The sequence below is a fragment of the Brachycentrus maculatus genome, unplaced genomic scaffold (genome assembly GCF_059751285.1).
Source record: "Brachycentrus maculatus isolate JH-2025_06_01 unplaced genomic scaffold, ASM5975128v1 h1tg000126l, whole genome shotgun sequence".
Taxonomy (NCBI): Eukaryota; Metazoa; Arthropoda; class Insecta; order Trichoptera; family Brachycentridae; genus Brachycentrus; species Brachycentrus maculatus.
Genome location: NW_028280879.1, coordinates 333,806 through 356,023, shown reverse-complemented (window position 1 = coordinate 356,023; position 22,218 = coordinate 333,806). Strand labels below are relative to the sequence as shown.

The 22,218-nt window shown below is 30.1% G+C and overlaps 1 protein-coding gene across 3 annotated transcripts in view; it reads right to left on the bottom strand.

Annotated features, from left to right (window-relative positions):
- LOC148309360 (neural cell adhesion molecule 2-like) overlaps positions 1-22,218 on the bottom strand; it is a 100,109-nt gene that overhangs the window by 49,957 nt on the left and 27,934 nt on the right. For all 3 annotated transcript variants that reach the window (XM_088260178.1, XM_088260179.1, XM_088260180.1), the window contains exon 2: positions 10,370-10,853. In XM_088260178.1, coding sequence (XP_088116304.1) covers positions 10,370-10,475 — 106 coding nt within the window. In that variant the 5' untranslated portion in view covers positions 10,476-10,853. The remainder of the gene's footprint in view (positions 1-10,369; positions 10,854-22,218) is intronic.

The window sequence follows — 22,218 nt, the reverse complement described above, 5'->3', positions numbered from 1 at the left end:
CTTTCAAGTATTTGGCATACCTGATCGTGCCATGTTTTTCTCGGTCTTCCTCTGCTTCTTTTCCCACTAACATTCGCCTCATAAATTTGTTTTACCGTTCTTTCGTCACTCATTCGTTCCACATGTCCAAACCATCACAACACACCTTTCTTAATTTTATCGATAATGCTTATCTCAGCTTTGCATTCCTTCCTTATTTCACTATTCGCACATCGCACATCTATCGTTTTGTCGCACATTCTTCTGAGAGATCGCATTTCGACTGCATTCAGTCAACTTTCATCCTTCTTTTGCCAACTCCATGTTTCACTTCCATACATACATTTTCCATACATTGAAAAAATAACAGTGAATATAAAATTTTGTTGTAAATAAAATAATTAATATTTTGTTAGTTTCTTTCACGAGAAGATTATAAAGATAACAAATTTCCTACAATCCTCTTAGTTCATCCTAGAATTGAAGTTAATCTGAGAAATTTTCCATGTGCATACTTTTGATGCTTCGTTTAATTTCATTACGTTGAAAATTTACTTAAGTTTTCCTTTTTAGCGTTTGTAAAATATTTGAAACTAATTAACTAACAAACTATCACACCACTTCACCGCAGGGGTAGGCAGAGAGATAGAACGTCACACTACTCTGTCTTTGCAAATATTCTTCTCCTCTTCCATATTCATGCATCTACTCATACATACCCACCTATTAGGTCGACTCCTGACCCTACCGCTTAAGTATTTGACATATACTATCATGCCGAATTTTCCTCGGTCTTCTTCTGATTTTTTTTGCAACTACTTTTCACTTATTCGTTCAACATATCCAAACCATCCAAACCATCTCAACACATCTTTCATAATTTTATCGACAATGCCTGGGATTTTTTCCTCATTCCAGCATTTGAACATCCTTGATACATCGTTTTGCTGCACATTTGTCGGAGGGAACGCTTGTCCACTGCATTCAGTCTACTTTCATCCTTCTTTTGCCAACTCCATGCTTCACTTCCATACATAAAAGTTGGAACCAGAAAAGTTGTAAAAGTTGGACTCCGTTGTTTACAGGTTTTGATTTGAATCAACTGTTTCTGTATAACTGCGTCATAGCAACACGGTGCCCATTGCTATGTTAAGGTGAAATACGAAAAACATATAATTTAAACAGGTTGGTGAAGAACGGTGAGGACGGAGATCTCAACAAAGACGAAGAAGATTATGAAAATTTGGGCATTTACAGTGCTTACGACCTTTCACTGGTTAAAGTGATATCGTTTAGCATTCACTATTCTGCCCGTGATTGACAACCACACTACTTAACCTTTGTAAATTGTATTAATACTATTGAAAACATCTTCTTCTTCGTCGACATTTACGGTTGATTTAAATAAGTATTTAATTAGTAGAAACATTCATGAAATTATCATCAGAACCTAAAATCTGATGGTTTTAAAAGTATGCGTAACCGGAGGGCATGTACGACTCGATATATGGATATAAAGTTAGCTAGGAGTGTGTGTCAGGATAGATGAGTGTGGCGCTTTATCCTATTTGCGTACGCCTGCAGGAAAACAGCGTGATGATAGTAGTACGTTGTAGTAGTAGTAGTTCATGAAATGTATATAAGTGGAGCTTTATAATTGGAGGTAAACTTTATGAACAATAGTTCGTGTAGACTCATTAATTAAAAATAAAAATGGGCGAAATCGTAAAACTTAAAAACATTTCATAATACCATAATTCTCAAATTACGTTTTACTAAATTTTGTAATCGAATCTTATTTTGATTATAATATAATTCTCCCTTGTGTGCTTGATACTCCCTCCTTCACCCCCCTTCCATTAAATTAGGAGGAAATTAAAACTTTGATGAATTCAATAAACAAATTATCTGAAAGTTGATATTCGTTATATCGTTTACATTAATTATGACGATATCTGATATTACTAATTTAATTTTGAAACATTGGCGCGTTGAACTCTGGTAAATTAAACCAATCAATTACTTATTCCCTCACGTTTAATTACTAAAATTCGTATTTTTCAAACCTACCAAACAACGAATTTCGTAATAAGGAATAATGAAAACGCGAGCGACGTTGAATTTACGTTTAAATGGGAAATGAAAAATGAAGAATGAAGCTATTTTTGAGTTGTGTAATACATATTAACGAAATCGTCTAGAAGTGATTTCTGCGAATATTTAAGATAATTAAATATTTTATAAATACAACGTTTGAGTGTGGAATCGGGATAATCTCCAATTATTGCAGTTATTATTCATATTTCTTTTTGACATCTCATCAAAGATGAAGAAGAATAAGGAAGTCTGGGAATTTACGGGGCTGACGACCGTCATAAGCTGGTTTGAGTGATCACTTTACACACGCGTAACATTCACCAATTCACAACGAACAACGTTTCAAAATTGGTTCATATGCTCATATAGAACTTCCAAGAATTCAAGTAGTGTTGTTGTCAATAATGGGTAGAATTAGTGAGTGTTACACATCTCAACGAAGATGAAGAATAAAATGGATATCTGGGCATTTACGGGGCTGACGACCGTCATAGGCTGGTTTAAGTGATCACTTTACACACGTGTAACATTCACCAATTCTACCCATTATTGACAACAAAACTACTAAAATTCTTGGAAGTTCTATACATACGAACTAATTTTGAAACACTGTTTTTGAATCACTAGAACTTCACAAGAGACATCTATTGGTGAGATGAAAAAAAAGCTTTTTATGGAGCAGAAACTCTTTAATTAGTATGTGAGGTCCGAATCCTGGATTATAATTAAATACATGAGAAACGCCAGTAAAAATCATTTTCATTTTTATTATTTTAGCTTATAATTTGACCAGTTAATTTATTTTCATTATTTTGAGTGTATCCAAATACTTGTCCACAAATCTGGATTATCTCCAATTATAGGAGTTACTTTAAAAAAATCCTATGATTGGAGCTAATCCAGCGTTTAAGAGTTTTTTTTTTAACCTTGTCTACCAAATGGGTTTTGTCTGTGATCTTCGTAATAACAATATTTTATTTGACAATTTAGTCGGTTACCAATTTTGTCATGTTTTATGAAACAAATGATTCTTATTGATTGGTTGTTGAAATAGGTATGTAATAATTGTATGAATGGATTTCAAAAGACGATAGAGTTGTTAAGAAGAAGTACACGTTTAATATACTCAATTTGTTGGGAATATTTTCGATATGTATTCAATCATTAATTATATAAAGCAGTAGAAACGCTTTCATCGGAAGTACAATAAACGATGAGTTGGCGAATGGAAAAAGCTCGCGGAGGTGAAATTGTCGTTGTAAAGATTTCGCGATGCGTTAAACTCTTATACGTAGATTACGAGCTTGATTTCTTTCTTAGGCCTTAATCAGAAGCCGGGGCGCGATGTCACGCCCGCGAGAGGTAATCTTGAGATTTTTCAGGATTTTTCACGATTTTTGTTATCTCCCACTGAAACACCGCCTCGGGGCGTTGATATTTTGGTGTGTTCAATCCGCTGGAAGAGGAGCAAAGCAATCATCTAAGATCGTGCTCGACCGTGTGATAAATGATATAAAATATGACCAACATTGTTGAAGCAATATGTTGCCCTCGATTAACATGACGCCACTGGAAACCGATAAGCCGTGAATCTACGAAGTTTCTTACCCCTTCCGTCTCGGTTCTAATCTCTACAAAAAATATTATTTATATTTGAAGCAATAACTTTGTGATTTTCCATTGTATAATTAAAATGTAACTTTGTTTTAAAACGACTTTACATATTTTATTATAACTTGATTATAATAGCTACTGGTTTCGAGGCTAACCGTTTTTTTTAAGTCTTGAAAAAAAAGCGGTAAGCTTTATAATGATTTTAAAACAAAGTTGTATTTTAATTTTATCTACAAAAAGTAACAACTACATTTATTATTATTTTAAAACAAAAAGACAAATATTTGTGTTTTTATTATTTACACAAATATTTCAATTTCATACTATTTCTGTGAGCTTAAGCGGCTCATTATTTGAAATTTTTAACAAATTGTGGTAGAGTGGGGTCGAACCGAGAAACTCTGACCTTAGATTCCGCGACACTAAGCACGGGACCACAACCCGACTGCGACTTTTCTTACGCTCATCATTCGCGCTTCGACTGTTTTTTTCAACTTCGAATTCCTATCTGCACCCAACCAGTGCAAAGGGCACCCCATTGTTGAAATGGTGTTATCTTGATCATAGATTATGAAGGAAAAATGCTACGCAGAAGGAATAGGAAAGGCAAATGTAGATATCAGAAATATCTGGGATATCCGAGGTCGCATATCCGTACTTGTAAAAGGCAAATGAGTTTTTTAAGTAATATATCCAAATAACTTCACAGGCGTCGTGGCGTGATGCTCAACTGTGGAACTGGTGTTGTGGGTTTAATTCCTGCCAATTGCAAAAAGAATTTGAGATTTTTTAACATTTTTTGTAATTGGTCGTGTTGTTTGTGATGTATTTTACATATCTACTATCCCTATCTTCCCTATTCTTTTCCAGCTACAAGCCTCTAAAAAAAGGTTTGCAGGTTATTCGAAAAAAATCTTAATTTTTTAACGAGATATGAAATTTTTATCACATTTATAAAAGTTAAACATCAGATTTTTTCTTCCTAGTCAACAAAAAATTGACATAACAATAAAAACAATAAAATCTGTGAGAATAAATAAGTTTTGGACTGACATTTCTTGGTGGAACTGCATTTTATATAATAAAATAATAACTATGTAATTTTACCCACATGAATTTTATTTTACCAGCAACCGGGTTTCGTTGTAACTAACATCATCAGTCTGATGATGTCGGTTACGACGAAACCCGGTTGCTGGTCAAATTAAATTCATGTGGAAAAAATACGAAGTTATTATTTAATTATTTAATATGAATAGTTTTTTTTTTATTTTCTCACGGCAGAGCTTAAAGCAAGTACAATCTTAAGTTTAAGGTAGAAATATGAATAATTAAGCATGAAATTTCGCTTAAAGTTTTATACATAAAACACAATTTGTTTATTGGAACTTAAGTACGAAAGTGATAAGTATAAGAAAACAAATTGGTGGTCTCGTTCGATTTATCGTATTTCAAAGTGCCGAACAGTGCTGGCCTAATATATTACCAGGTATGTTTGTTCGTTCCATGCCCGTTGACTTATTAGTCTAGTTGTTTGAAAACTGCGCAAACATTTGTGCGGTCAAACAAAACACGCTGGCTTATATATTTGGGGTGTTACTCTCCAAAGAGAAAAATTGCTCCTGAATAATCACTTTTGTACGGGCTACAATAGCGCCATACACTCGAGTGATGTTAGTGGGCTGTTCGTTCACTATCATCTAAATTATTTTAATGGATTTATACTATTTTGAGTGTGTCCAAATACTTATAAATCAAGATTATCTGTTATTATTGGAGTTAATTTTCATTTTATTCTTTGAGTTCTCAGCAAAGATGAAGAAGAATATGAAATTCTGGAAATTTACGGGGCTTACGAACGTCATAGGCTGGTTTAAATGATCACATTACACACGTGTAACATCCACTAATTCTACCCATGATTGACAACCACACTACTCAAATTCTTGGTTCTATATATATGAACTAATTTCAAAACACTGTTTTTGAATCACTAGAACTTCACAAGAGACATCTATTAGAGAGAGAAAAAAAGCTTTTCAGTATGCAGAAATTCTTTAATTAGTATGTGAGGTCCAATTCCTAGAATTCCTAGGTCCAATTCAATCACATACTCAACCACACTACTCAAATTCTAATTACATCTTTTGGTCAGACGAAGAAGCTTTTTTATTCAGAAGAAACTTTTATATTTGTATGCGTTATCCGAATCTTGGATTATAATCACATACTTGAGAAACGCTAGAAAATATCCATCAATTCTTCTTCATCTATGTTGATATGTCAAAAAATAACACGTGTTTAGACATACTAAAAATGTTGTAAGTAAAATAACTGGTAAAATTATAAGTTACATAAAAAAATCATGTTTTCAGGCGGGGCTCCAGATTCGGACCTTACATACAAATATATTATTTGCTTTAAAAAAAAACCTTTCTAGATTCCAATATAGATAGCACTAGTGAACTCACAAAAACTGAGTCATGAAATTGATCAATGTATCAAATCCGAGAATTAAGTAGTGTGGGTTAAATTAGTAAATGTTACACGCGTGTAAAGTGATCACTTAACCAATCCTGTGACGGTCGTAAGCCTCGTAAATGCCCACATTTTCATGTTCTTCATCTTTGTTGAGATGTAAAAAATGTATTTTAATGGAGTTTTATTTTAAATAATTTGTTTTGTTTAATTTTTACAGTGATCATTCTTTGATTGTTTTATATTTGTATTTATTTCCCAACACCAATAGCTGTCAGTGAAACGCTCGGTATTCTTAACAATGCCAATCAAAATTACTTCACCCATAAAACAAAGCCCGGAAAACGATGTTACAATTATAGAATACCTGTATTGATTATAAACATAAATTTTCATGGTCATCTTAAACTGTGGACGGTAGACAATTTAAAAGTTTTAAAAGTGTTAAAAATATATAAAGTAGTTGTTTAATTAATACGACAGTAATTTAAACATAGTTTTTTTTTTATGTTCAAGCACTGATTGCCCTCTGATTGCCAACATGAGCCCTCTGATTGCAAACAGCTATACAAGATATCAAACGTTCTGACCAATATCACTTGTCTGTTTTTTGTTGGTTGAAAGATATTGTATTTAAGCAATAAGCCCGCCAGTGTATTTCTTTTCTGTACATGAAGTTTATATAGATGAATAAAATATAAGATAGATTATTCTGCCCAAAAAAGTATTTGAAGACCAAATTCTGTTAAAATATTAAGGTTTTAAAACGAAATTGGTTAATTTTTTCTACGAATAAAAAAGTTATTTTGAAGCTTACTACTCACATAATAATTCAAGATATATTTATTTGGCAAAAAATATTATAAATGTTTTATACATAAAATGTCAAAATAAAAAATAAAAATATTGCTTTTTTTCAACATCCTGTTTATTATAAACAAGAAACATATACAAGAAATAAAAAAAAATACATATTCATTTATATCAACAAAAATAACATTTTCGAGTTGAAAACTGGGACTTTCAAAAGATGGATTAAATTTTTAAACAGTTTTGGTAAAACGTGCTTTTTTGACATTTTTTTATTTTGATTTTGTATAAAAGACGAATATTAACTTATATATCAGCGAGGATTCTTTTAATATATTTTTTGTCAACAAAAATAACGGTTGAAGAATAAGGGTTGTGTCTTAATATTCGTACGCAATAGAAAAACAAAATGATCTCAGACATTCAAACAACGAATTACATATGTATAGTGCAACATCCACATTTTTGTTATTAACAATTTCAAATGCCATCTTTATCATGACTTGTGTTTGTTTTCAAAGTGTTTTAATCATTGTGTATTTTTTTATTTGGCTTAATATTGTAACAAAAATTATAACTCACATTTTTTAAACATTGTTTAAAAAAAATTAAAGTGTAACTTAGTAAAAACCACCATTTCTTAAAGTCAATTGTGACACGTGTTTGAAAATGGTGCTGAATGCATCAAAACACGTGTCACAATAGATTTAAAAGAACAGTGGTATTTACTTAGTAAAACATTAATTAATATTGCATAGATTTTACCACAAAGTGACAGCCAAACAAATTTATGTAAAAATACTTCTTATTTAAATTTTATTTCCTAGTTATGCTGTGCCTTTCCTTCTTTTTAAATTAACTTAACTTCAAAGTGACTCCGAAATCTAGCTACGGCTTATGCAACACCATTTATTGAAGTCGTACTAAGGCTCCATATTTATATGTTTCACAAACAATTTCTACTTGTAAGGGTGGAGACTGACAAAATCACTCGCCCCCAAAAAAGAGACTTACACTGAATAATTATTTGTTGTACTAAATAAAGGAAATATTTTACGCTATTTTTAATAAATATGCTGTTATATTTTGAAAAGTTTATTTTTTGCTTTTTAATTTCTCTTTTGGTTTGTAGTAATTTTATGTCTTCAGTTTCTTAATTTTGTAGGGAAGCCATTAAAATATTCGTTTCACAAATTTTAAATATTGCTTTGTGTTTTGTTATTTTAAAATAATTTTGATGTACCTTATTTTTAGTTGTACCTTTAAAATTTTAAAGTAAGGTTATTCTAAAAAAATATTCCTAAATTGGGAACATGCAGTTTTAAAAACAATGTTTTTTAAAAAATTACTCTAGCATTTGTTCTCTGAACTATTTTGACAGAATTCAATACATTGTTAATTAAGTAAGGTTTATTAAGAATTATTTTCGCCCGTGGAAAATTTGAAGTCATTTCGCTCACTCCTTTCAAGAAAGTCATAAATAAAAAATCGTCAATTTTCAGTTGTGCATGTTTTCGGAATGCCCAGAAAATGTACTATATCCCAGCAGAAGCGGCATATTTTTAACGTAATATTTACCCGTCACAGGGCAGAAAGTGTTGTTTTTGCATGTTGAAGAAATATTATTGTTATTTTTTTTTTAATAAACTAAATATTTTTCAAATGGAGAAAAAACCTTCAGGTTTTACTTAAAAATATCTGTTGCACAGTAAAAAGTTCAGCAAGTGGCTTGATATTTATTTTTTATACATTGTATTATATTTTTAAACTTTAAAAACGTTCTCCTGAAAAATCGAGTTTTTTTTATATATGACGTTTTTGAAAGGAGTGAGCGATTTGTTAAACATAAGGACAAGATACCCTATGCATAACATTTCTCGTGGCAGATAGTGCTTTTTGACAGCTGTTAAAATATCGTAAACTAATAAGCATTTTTGAAATTCAACGTACAAACAATGCGTGATATCTCTTGTTTTTTTTTCTATTTTACCAGGCTAAAATAATAATTTATTTTATCAATACAACATGATTTTGAATTCGTTTGGTATGTATAGAATGTATGTCAACGCCCTCAATAAAACTGAATATTAATTGGAAAATACGATTGAAGTCAAAGATACTTTGTGTGACTGATATAAATTTATTATAATATAATAGATAGGGTAAATGTTCTCCGAAATTTTAATATAAAGGAGAGTTTCGTTGCTCAAATTTAACGTTATTTGAAAATTATAATAAGCCGTAGGCTGCCATTCCTTCAAAGCGATTGAACACGAATACCGACTGTGACGCAGGTGATTCAAAGGAATATGGAATTTATTAACAATTAAGTAATGATTCAAAGCAATATGGAATTTAGTAAGAGTTGTAGTGATTTAAAGGAAAATAGATTTTATTAAAAATTAAGTAATGCTAAAACTATTTATGGGAAAATTATAAAACTTTAACTTACATTCTAATTCTAATCCTAGAAACATAAAAATATAATCTGAAAGTGTCTCAACTTGATATGAAATATGTATCATTCTTTCTTTTCATAAGAAACAGGATAGAAGTCTGAGCATCCTAGGGCTTACGACCTGGCATTTTGTTTCCTTTTACAACGTTCACTATGGAACCAATTTTTTTCTATTAAAGTTGTTAATCATGGGTAGAGTTAAGACGTCAAAATACATTAAATTTGTCTGAATATTCTCAGTATAAAAGAGTATTTTTTAAATTAAACTCTTGTTTAATATAATACCACAAAATAATATTTATTTCATTACGCACAACAAGTTTTGAAAAGTAATAGATGTTTTCATCTACAGGTGAAAAGTAAAACTAACGAGTAAAAATATTAAGGTATATATAGAGGTTGAGAGGGTTATAAATAGCGGGGGGGGGGGGGGTTAAGGAACGGTACTTATTGTAAAAGGAATCATAAATTATAATGGTGACGTATTTTGAAACAGCATATTATTAATAAACGTTTTATCAGATTTTTAATTATTTTATTTATCTTACTTTTCTAAAATGTTCATGACTTGGCCTTTATTTGTAACTGAGTGTAATAATTTAGATAAATCGTAGTCATTCAGGAGAAAGTGACCAAGTGTATTGTTTTACAAAAACGTGATCATTGACTATTTGATATCTTACTAGCTTAATATTGCCCTGAAAAAATCCCAAAGGATTTTAAAGTAGTTAAAAATGTCTAACTGCGTTGGTATTTATTTTCTTGCCAAGCAATAGTGACTTAAATGGCCCTTCTGAACATTTTACGTTTTGGTAGTTGGTCACTTTTTCCTGTACGACTACGATATGTGAGTCGAAAGAGTTGTTAGTTTTATATTTTGTGATTCGCAAATTCGGAAACAAAATAATTAATAGTCAAATATTTTGTACTTACACAAGCTATTGTTTCCCGGGTGAATTTCATGGACATCCAGGACTGCAAAGGATGTTCTCAGGATCAGAGATATCAGCAACACAGCTCCTCGTAACACCGCCATCATAAGTTTTCTTCTAACTATTCATTACCCTTTATTATTCAACTCTCTTTACTTCATCCAACGTATCAATAAATGTTCTTATCTCTTCAATGTTCAAAGTTTCTATATTTTATATGAAATAAACAGCTTTCTTTTAAAAAGTTGAGCACATTTTAAGTCTCCGTGTAATTAACTTTATATATTATGGTACTTTAAATGGATGGTATTCATGACATTAATAAAATATTTGAAATTCGGGTTGTTTTTAAGTCGGATTTTATGTATATAAATATCTTTAATTTTATTTTATTAAAAGTTATAACAATATTTATATCTAATACACAGATATTATTACTCGTACTTTATATTTTATCCTAATTTATTTTTAATCTTGAAGATTTCCTGAAACATAAAAAAAATACTTTTTAAAGATTACATAATAAATAATAATAAAACCGTTATCCGCACCTCAATGATGCATAGGGTACTGTGTAATCTGATATCTTGATCGTTTACACACGAAGGAAAGGTAATCAGGCCTCCGCTTCAGGACCAGTCCATGGTAGTATTACAGTGAATAAATCACTTATATTTATTTTACCCCCCTAGGGAATAGAACCCAGGACCTACAGAACGGTAGCCAAGCGTGCTGACCATTACACTACGGAGGCGGACAAAGATTACATATGAATGACTTTGTTATAACACTCTCCTTATCATTCATCGTTCACTTTGTGTAATACCATTTTAATAAACTGACTGTCAGTTTTGGAATAATCATTTCATTATCAGATCATTAGAATGATATTATTACGGGTTGACAATTATACAACTTCCTTCATTCAACCTTTTTGCATGGACGTGAAACATAGAATTTATGTAACCTGCTTTCATTATCTATTATACCACAAAAAAATGATACTAAATATAAAAGACTATTTATAGATAGATAATGAATGTGGGTAGATTTGAAATAGATCGCATCATTTGGCCATGTCGTATTTGATTCTATAAACAATTTTCTTTTCATAATAATTTTGTAAATTAATATTTAAGATATGCCTTTGGCACGAGAAAACTCAGTAAGAGCATAAAATTGTTATTTATTATTATAGTATGATAAAATAAATAAATAAATATTATATTTGAGTACAGCCACATACTAACGTTAAATTTCCAGGGTGGAATTTCTTGTAAAGTAAGTACAAGCTAATATTTAATGAAATTCCATAAAAAAGTCGATGAAATATGATTTAAATCATAACCACGAAGATATGTAAATAAAAACTAGGGATGGAGTTTTAGGTAATTTGTATTTTAATATTTTATTTTAATTCAATTTAACTTTCTATAGATGAAGAAGTATATGGAAGTCTGGGCATTTACAGGACTAACGAATAAAAAAGAAAAAGGATATTCTCTAGCGTTTCTCGAGTATGTGAATTAAATCCAGGATTCAGACCTCAGATACAGATGAAAGATTTTCTGCTTAATAAAAAGCTTCTCTCATCTCATAAAAGATGTCTCTAGTGAAATTCTAGTGATTTATAACCACAAATATGAGAAACGCCAGATAATATCATTTTTATTTTATTATTTTATCTTATAATTTTGAGTGTTTCAAAATACACAAAGCTGGATTTTCTCCGATTATAAGGCCCGTAAATGCCCAGAATTCCATCTTTTTCTTCATCTTTGTTGAGATGTCATAAAATAATATGATTAATAATGTTATTTAAAACGATTGTTTAAAGTAGCGGGGTTTGATTAAGGTTAAACTTAATAAGTATTGTCTATGTTCATATTACAGTAATGATATAACATCTTTGTTGGTAAAACGGCGAAATGTAATAATTAAATTACATTTTACATTAAAAATTTAAAAATATAATATCCTCTTATACTCTTGGAGAGCATCGCCTCAGGGTTCGTTCATCTCGCTGCAAAAGCCTGTTCTCGAAGCAAAGGGCAACGTTAATATTTTAACTGATTTTCTGCTCGCAATCTTGAGACGAAACTAAATATAAGGTGCAGTTAATTTTTCCGATTTAAAAAGTGATTTTTTTTAAATTCTCACGTATTTCTATTAGGTATGTGTAATATAAGATTTCAGTTTTAAACAGACATTTCTTCGTGGAACTTCATTTAAAATAATAAGATCAAACCATCCAGCTTTTTCCACTTTTCTTATCATTTAACCAGTTACTGAGTTTTGTGATTATATATATCATCAGACTCGTGGGAGACTAGACAAAATTCTAGCTTTATACACAACAAGGCAGGGGTTAGCAACCATAATGAGAGAAACATTCTGCTTTGAACTCTTATCATATTTCATTTGAAGTTATAATTAGAATATGCTACTTGTTTATTTATTCAGATTAAATTCGTTTTGTAAAAAAACACATGAAATCATGATTCTCAACCCCTGCCTGTTTTGTGTACGCCGGTCTGATAATGTCGGTAACAACTAAACCCGGTTACTGGTTATATAAAATAAAAGAAGAAAAAGCTATGACTAATAATAATTTGTTCTTAAAGTATATTTCCTATACGTATTATTAGGAATTGTAAAATTATAATGTGTAAAATCCAAAATATGTAAAAAGTAGTGATCGATGTCGGAAATTTATATATTTAATTTATATATAGTATTTCGAATGTTACGAATTTGGATTAGTCCTAAAACATTAAAGAGAAGTAAGGCATAAAACGAAAGTATCCCTGTGAAAGCAAATATCATGTAACATATCATGGTAAAAAGGTTGGAAAATAATTGAATCGGACAGAAAACATCGGGAAAGAATTCAGGTCGCAAAGCATCCCTTACCTCCTTTTTAATGTAAATGCCTATTCCGTGTGAGCAGTCACTAATCCTTATATTGGATTTCGGTGCTGGCTAATATTACCCCCAACAAATATCAGCGATCAAAGAGGGTTGCCGATAGACATCATCTCCGTCCGGAATTCGGGGGTTTTTTTTACCGTAGATAGAATTTATTTTCCGTTTGAGTCTTGCAAATAGATTTCGCTCGATTTCATCTGTGGACGATCCTGGTCAGGAAAGTGTATTAATATTATCGAAAAAGATGGATGATTTTTGAGGGGATATATTAATCCAATTGACCTTTATTATCCAGACAGGAATAAGAAGATATTTCTCTCGTACTACTTGTTCTATAATGCGAATAATTTACTGAACTTCACGTACAGGATAAATTAGATTGCCCGGCTTATTGCTTTGAAGCTATATCATCCGACCGACCACAACAGATCTTATATATTCATATGAAGTTAGTGGGCAGCAGATAGTATACGTACCATGAATAAAAGCATAAGAAATGTAGCATCAATAAACGATAAATAATTACAATATTCTATATAAACGATTATCAAAATTTATGAAAATTATGAATACATAGGGAGTAGAATGAGGTAAAGAGTTTAAAAAGGGAGAAAGGATTCAAGGAAGGGATGGCATGGTATGAACAGTAATGGTTAAAAAAAAATCATGCATTATTTGACGGTCATCGGAGATAGTGTATTTTTTTCGTGGGGACTTATTTGTTTAAATTTCTAAAACTTCTGAAATATACAAAATATTAGCAAAGCACATGGAAAATGGAAGAACGCATACTATTTTTGCTTGGTCGGAAGATACTGTTGTCTTTTTTGTTAAAAAAAATCAATTTTTTGTTATTTATTTTTCAATAAATATTAATTTTTTATTCAATTTCTATGCATTTCTATTAAATAAAATCATATAATTTTAGTTGCGCTCTCCAAAAAAGACTGATCTCTTGTGCTTAAAGAGGGTTTTTTTTCTTATTAAGTTCTAGATTGTAATATCTCTAGAATTCTTCTTAATTTATTGAAATTCTAACTAACTTATCTAACTAACTAACCATCACATTGCTTCTCCGCAGGGATATACAGAGAGAACACCACACTAATCTGTCTTTGTGAACAATTTCGTCCCTTCCACATTAACGTATCTCCTCATGCATACCTGCCGGTTATTCCGACTCTTGACTTTCAAGTATTTAAAATACTTGACAATCCCTAGTTTTCCTCGGTTTTCCTCTGCTTCAATTTCCAACAACACTAACATAATAATTTTGTTTTACAATTTTTTCTTCACTCATTAGATTCACATGCCCGAACCATCTCAAGACACACCTTTCATAATTTGATCTTAAATGCTTATCTTCTTCCTTACATCACCATTCGTACTCTTACATCTACCATTCATCGTTTTGCCGCACAATCGTCTCAGAGAACGCTTTTCAATTGCATTCACTCTACTTTCGTTATTTTTTATTATAAAGAATTAAAAGATGTTTACATATATTTATATATATATATATATATATATATATATATATATATATATATATAAATAAATATATTTATATATATATATATATATATATATATATATATACACACAAATATATATATATATATATATATATATATATATATATATATATATATATATATATATATATATATATATATATATATATATATATATATATATATATATATATATATATATATATATATATATATATATATATATATATATATATATATATATATATATATATATATATATATATATATATATATATATATATATATATATATATATATATATATATATATATATATATATATATATAAATATATAAATATATATCTTAATATATACTTCATTTATCTCCGAGAAGATAAAAATATAATATTAATAATTTATTTGAAAAAAACTTGGGACTTAGATTAGGGTAAGAAAAATATTTATTTTTCATGTAATGTATTATATATTGTAAGTTTTCGGGTTCGAAGCACACTCTGGAATGGTCAATTCTAAAATAAATTTATATTTCATTGAATACTGGGGCGTGCAGGAAGAATAGAATATTATTTGTTTGTAAAATTTGGTGTACCGTCCTTAAGGGCAGTGTTCCGCAAACTTTTTCTGTTTAAGGTACACCTGCCAAATCCAGAATTTTATCTAAAATTGTTTTATTATTCTAATTAATATGGTCTGAAAACATTTACAACATATGATGTTGAATGGGAATTGCGAGCCTTCTTAGCTGAGCACAGGTGATACAATTTGGAGTAATTGTTGATAATGCTGCTCTCATCTCTTCATTGATCGTCCTCAGAGTTTCTCTCTTTTCAGCTATTTGTAGGTGTGTTATCCTCACAAAACTAGATTGTTTTTCCACGGCACACCAACTAATCACCACGGTACACCAGTGTGCCGCGGCACACGCTTTGCGGAACACTGCTTTAGGGGACGCTCTAGCAAAATGGCCAATATACGAGTATGGGAGGGGAGGGAAAGTGGAGGGTCTCTCGTATGGCGACCATTTATCTTTATTTTTCCTCTTGTGAAAGCGATCGACACTGAATGTGTCCGTGCCTTTATATCCGTGTCCATACATTTGTCTTCTTTATGTTAGCACGCGGATGGAACAAAAGGTTCTTACACTCCTATAACCATCGATGTGTTCTTGATATTGGGATCATTGATTTAAATAAACACTAGGATCCGATGGCCCAAAAATGTATTCGAATCCTTTTCGAGACATTTTGTTGGAAGTTATTGTTTTTGCTTCATAGAAACGTGCTTTTTTATATTTTTATTCAACAAGTGTACGTTTTTTATTACAAATTTATCTTAAAAAAACTTTTTTTTCTCAAATGAAGGACATCCATAAATTTTATTGAAATACCGCCCTGAAAAAGTCTTTCGCATAGGCGAATACTCGTATATCTGTGCACTTGAGAGAAGTTTATATCTTTCTTTGCGTTCAAAAAAATATTGTTGATTAATGGGTTTCTGCCGATGGATTTATATGGCTCCAGACAATATACCGCCTATGCTTAACCAAATGCCGTAACAATCTTGAATGTCGTTCAGGCCCCTCCATTCGCTGTCAGCTTTACATAGCTCTAAGAGGCATTCACCCGAAACGTCGAGGACCACTTGGTGGATTGGAATGGTCGATTCGGAATGGCCGACCTAAATTATCCTCCAGGATCAGGAACGATCAAGCGTCAAGTATGAAAAAACCGGAAAGAGAGGTCGTCACGAAAACTTGATTAAATTCAACGTTTCGACCATGCGGTGGTATATTAGCTAAATAACAGATATCATTCATATTTTTTTGACATTTCAATATGGATGAATATGGAAGTATGGGCATTTACAAGGCTTGCGACCGTCATATGCTGGTGATAAGTTATCACTTTACACAGAGTAACATTTACCATTTCCACCCATGATTGAAAACTATTCACATTTTGAGTGTGTCTAAATACTTGAACAATTGAATACGGATGTTATTATTCTAATAACATATTTTCTTATTTTTTCCTTATTTTATTATATATATATATATATATATATATATATATATATATATATATATATATATATATATATATATATATATATATATATATATATACATAAATATATATATATATATATATATATATATATATATATATATATATATATATATATATATATATATATATATATATATATATATATATATATATATATATCGTGGTAGTATTTTCCATTGTAAATTGGGTGTAAATAATATGTTAAGTGGGTGTTTAATAATAAAATAAACAATGTGTTGCTTTGTAATTAAAGAAACGACAATAAAAGTTTATTCCTAATTAATCTCTACAATATTATTCTGATTATGACAGTTCAGAATATTATATTTTTTCTATCTCATGTCTTTTGTTTATTAAGTGCGACGCATGCGACATCTGGTGGTAGATCTGTTTTATGTAGGTACTATATGTTAGTACTTAATAAAATCTATAGGTAGGTACCTAGGTATTTTATTACATATTACATAATTATGTATATATATATATATATATATATATATATATATATATATATATATATATATATATATATATATATATATATATATATATATATATATATATATATATATATAAAGGGTCCGCCAAATAACTTTTTTTTTTCAAAAACAGGGCGCAAAACATCGAGTGTAGCTTCGGCTGTGTGGCACGTAGCGCCGTCTTGTTGAAACCAAATGTTGCCAATATCCTCCTCTTCAATTTTTGTGAACAAAAATCCGTTCAACATGGCCCGATAACGATCGCCATTGACTGTAACGGCCACTCCTTGCTCATTTTCAAAGAAAAATGGCCCAATTATGCCTCTGGACCAAAATCCGCACCAAACAGTGACTCGTTTTGGGTGTACCGGCTTTTCAATGTATGCGTGCGGGTTTTCTGTGCCCCAAATACGACAATTTTGCTTGTTTACATACCCGCCAAGATCAAAATGAGTTTCATCCGAAAAGATGATTTTTTTGGCAAAATCGGCATCTTCTGTAAGTCGATCGCAGGCCCACTCAGCGAAGCGAAAACGCATTGGATGGTCAGTTGGCTTCAACTCCTGAACCAATTGGACTTTGTATGGCGTCATACCAAGGTCTTTATGCAAAATTCGTCTCAATGATGTCTCCGAAATGTTCAATTGTTGAGAACGACGGTGAATTGATGTTGATGGCGCTTCACGCACACTTTCTGCCACAACATCGATATTCTCGGGTGTACGCACTGTTTTTGGCTTTTCACGCTTTGGTTTATCGATGAGGATGCCAGTTTCTTTCACTTTTTTCACAAGATAACGAACATACGGAGCTGACGGTGCTTCTCTTCTTCCAAAAACCGTACGCAATTTTCGCACACATTCTGCAACATTACCATGATTTTCAAAGTAATGTCGCAATATTTCCCAGCGTTGTTCAAGCGTATACACAACCATATTCGCTCAGCGGAAGGATAAAACTAATTATCTGTCAAATCAGACATGAGCTAAGTGTTACCATTCACGAAATAAGCACTAGTTGAAAAAAAAATCTTTAGATGGCGGACCCTATATATATATATATATATATATATATATATATATATATATATATATGTATATATATATATATATATACATATATATATTTAAATATATAAATATATATATATATATATATATATATATATATATATATATATATATATATATATATATATATATATATATATATATATATATATATATATATATATATATATATATATATATATATATATATATATATATATATATATATATATATATATATATATATATATATATATATATATATATATATATATATATATATATATATATATATATATACAATATATATATATATATATATATATATATATATATATATATATATATATATATATATATATATTTATATGTAAATAAATATGATACAGGCTACTTGATTATTTTTTGTCATTTGTCACTTTGTGGTAATATCTGTCCATTTTTAATAAAAGTTTCGCATCATATTAAAAGTTTTGAAAACGATTCGGAATGCATGGAAACACGTCTCACAATAGATTTTATGATATAGTGGTATTTACCAAGAAGAACTATAATTAAAAATGGATATTACTAACTCAACTAACCGGAGTCTCATATTAAATATGTTTTACACTGTATTTAATGCATTATTTCCAAATTAATATTTTGATCGCAATTCCTTGAATGTAATTGTTGTTGCCAGGAGCGTTTAAATGAGAGGAGGTATTGGCCATCACGACTAGCCCACCACGTGTGATGTTGATAAATGGATTTACTACGTGGACTGCTACTAGTCCGACCCATCACCCATTCCTATTCCTGGTCCCCTGGTAGTCTAGTGCTAATGAAATACATGTCAAGATGAATGCATCACGAGGTTAGGAAGATATCCAGAACGTAACCTAAATATTTTATTTTGTCTTAATCGTGATAAATACGTGAATTTATTTATTTTCTTCACATTTTGGGTAGGTCCAAATCCTTGTTCGCAAAAAAGAGGTTTTTTTGCATTTTAATATCTCAACATAGATAAAGAAGAGTACGGAAGCCTGGGTATTTGAAGGGCATTTATGATCTGTCATAGGGTGATTAAGCGATCACATTCGTGACATTCATCATTCTTCCCATGATAAATATCCATTATACTATTTTTTGTACTTTATTATTTATGTAAATCTTAGGTTAAGCTTATTCGAGTTAGGCTATGCAGCCCAGAATTATATAGTCATCACTGTTATCATTCTTTTTATGCACATTTCTCTACTTTTTCAACCCTTTACATTGTAAGGTCAGGTCAAGGGTCAGAATAATAGGCGGGTATGTATGAGGAGATGCATGAATGTGGAAGAGGCGAAGATTGTTTTCAGAGACAGCTTGGTGTGGCTTTCTATTCTCCTTGATTACCGTGCGGGTAAGCGGCATGATGGTAAGTTTTTATTTTGTTAATTAGTAAATTTGATAATTTTCAACTCATTTAGGTGACAAAATAACAATGTTTTAGACTTATTCGATTCTTATACATTCCTTTGATTAAAAAAAATAAGGTTTCTTAATGCTGATTTTACTCAGGATTAGATATTAAGTTTAAAAAAGTTTTTCAAACAATATCCAAAACGAAACATTTTGACGTATATCTTAAATTCTACCCTGATAAGTTCATGAATTAAAATAGACGCCAAATATTAGGAAGAAGAACGTTCGACAGTAGCATTTTGCATATTTAACAAATGAATTTATGAATATTTTTTACATAACGAAGTGTACGAAAGGAAAACATCTAAACGAAAAAGATTTATAAGAGATATAGTAACTGAACGAGAATAACACTTTTCCTGTACGCTCTACTGTTTTCATATAAAAGATAAAAGTCTGCAAACTGGAACAGGTACACACTAAACGCTCATACTTTGGCAAATAAAAACAACGTAAAATCTGAACGACTCCTCAAACTATATAACATTATCTTAAACATATACTTAAAGTCAAAATATTTTTTTGTTAATATATTAATTTTTGTAATTTTTTATTTATTCATATACAAAACAATTAACAATGTGTCCTTACCGATTTTTTCTGTACCGATAGCACATTTACGAAATTGATTTATAAAATTATAATAAATGAAAATTGTTCACACATAATTTTTGCACTCTAATACTACAAAGCTTTTTTTTTCAAATAATTTGCTTCATGACTTAGTGGATAATGAATCTGACTGTAAAACTTTTTTTGCATAAGTTCTTTTGAACAAAATATGTATCTGTTAAATTTAGTTTGATGTGTTTCTTTGATTAAAATCGTGTGGCTCTATGTACGTTACCACGAAGTGTGTTAATCGTGATTTGTGCGCTTTGCTCGGAGGTATTTTCTTGTATTACGTGAGAGTAATTCTTAAATGCATGTTTAAGGATATTTTTAGCATATTTGTAGTTATTTGAATTTCAAAAGTTGTAATTTGTAGAATATATCATCTGTTTTTATATTTGTGATATTCAAAGTTTAAAACAGTAAACAGTTCATATCTGAAAAATCCCAGAATGCATTTTTTATGATTTGGAATTAGTCACGAGAAACGTCATTTTTCAACGTAATTATTGTCACATTTAATTAAAAATTAAAGCATATTTTATAAGATACTGGTTGGTAAGCTATCATTAACACCGATGCTATATCTAAAATTTTCTATTAAAATAGTTTAATGTTTTTTTAATGAATCTGAAATAAACCGCACGTTTCTTGCTAGAGCATAAAAAACAAAATAATAAAAGAAAACATCGTTAAATTAATGTAAAAATATGGAAAAAATACAACACAACTATCCTAAGTTACACTTATGTCAAGTTATTATATTATATGTAATCGTGTTTTCAAAAATTCTGGTGTTACAGTGTGTTGACGTTTTTACAAGGTAGTAAAAGACAGCATCGTAGAAATAGTAAGATGCTAGGATCGGAAAATGCTCGGGACCTGTAATATGTGAGAAAACATTCGAGATTGCTTTTTAGTATGTTTATGTGAGTAGCAATCTGTCTGGTAATATCGTTTGGCCTAAAATTGAAAATTTGTCAGCTAGGTGCTACGAAGACGAGGTATGTTGCTCACACAGTATGTAGGATCGATACACGGTCTATAACATATCTCATTTTATTTACCCTTATATCGTATCAGAGGTGCAAGAAGTGTTTATTTACTACGGCGCATGAACGATACTTTTAAAGCATGTTTTATAGAGATTAAAATGTCAGTGACTTCATTCTTTAATAATGGGTTTATAAAATATAAAGAAAATTATTTAAATAAGCAAAGTATTATCTATCTGTACACGCAAAGACAACCTAGGTGCAATCATATCAAGTCAGAATTCATTTTTATTTATTTACAGGTTTGGCGTTTAATTTGTAGAACTCTATTTTCGTTTTTAAATATTAAATGCCAAATATTAAATCAAACACTGATTTTAATTGTCTACTAAATTGTATTTCATTATTACAAAACATTAGAAATATATAAAAAGATATAATTTTGTAGACTCTTATAAATCAGTGTTTGATTTAAACATTTTGTATCAATGTTTTTTTAATCGCTGATTACCAAAACTCTCAATTAATGTGATGAATAAAATTTATAAAATTGCTTAATAATTGTAAAAAGTATCTATATTCTCTCTTGTTCATTTTTCGTCCCTTTGAAACGTTATAAAAGTAGATGATTCGTCGAATTATTGATGAAACGAATACGTTAAGAATACCTCTATTATTCTCTTTTGCGAATTTGAAATAAATTAAACGATGGTTAAAGGTAGGCTGAATGCTTGATTATATTTTTAAA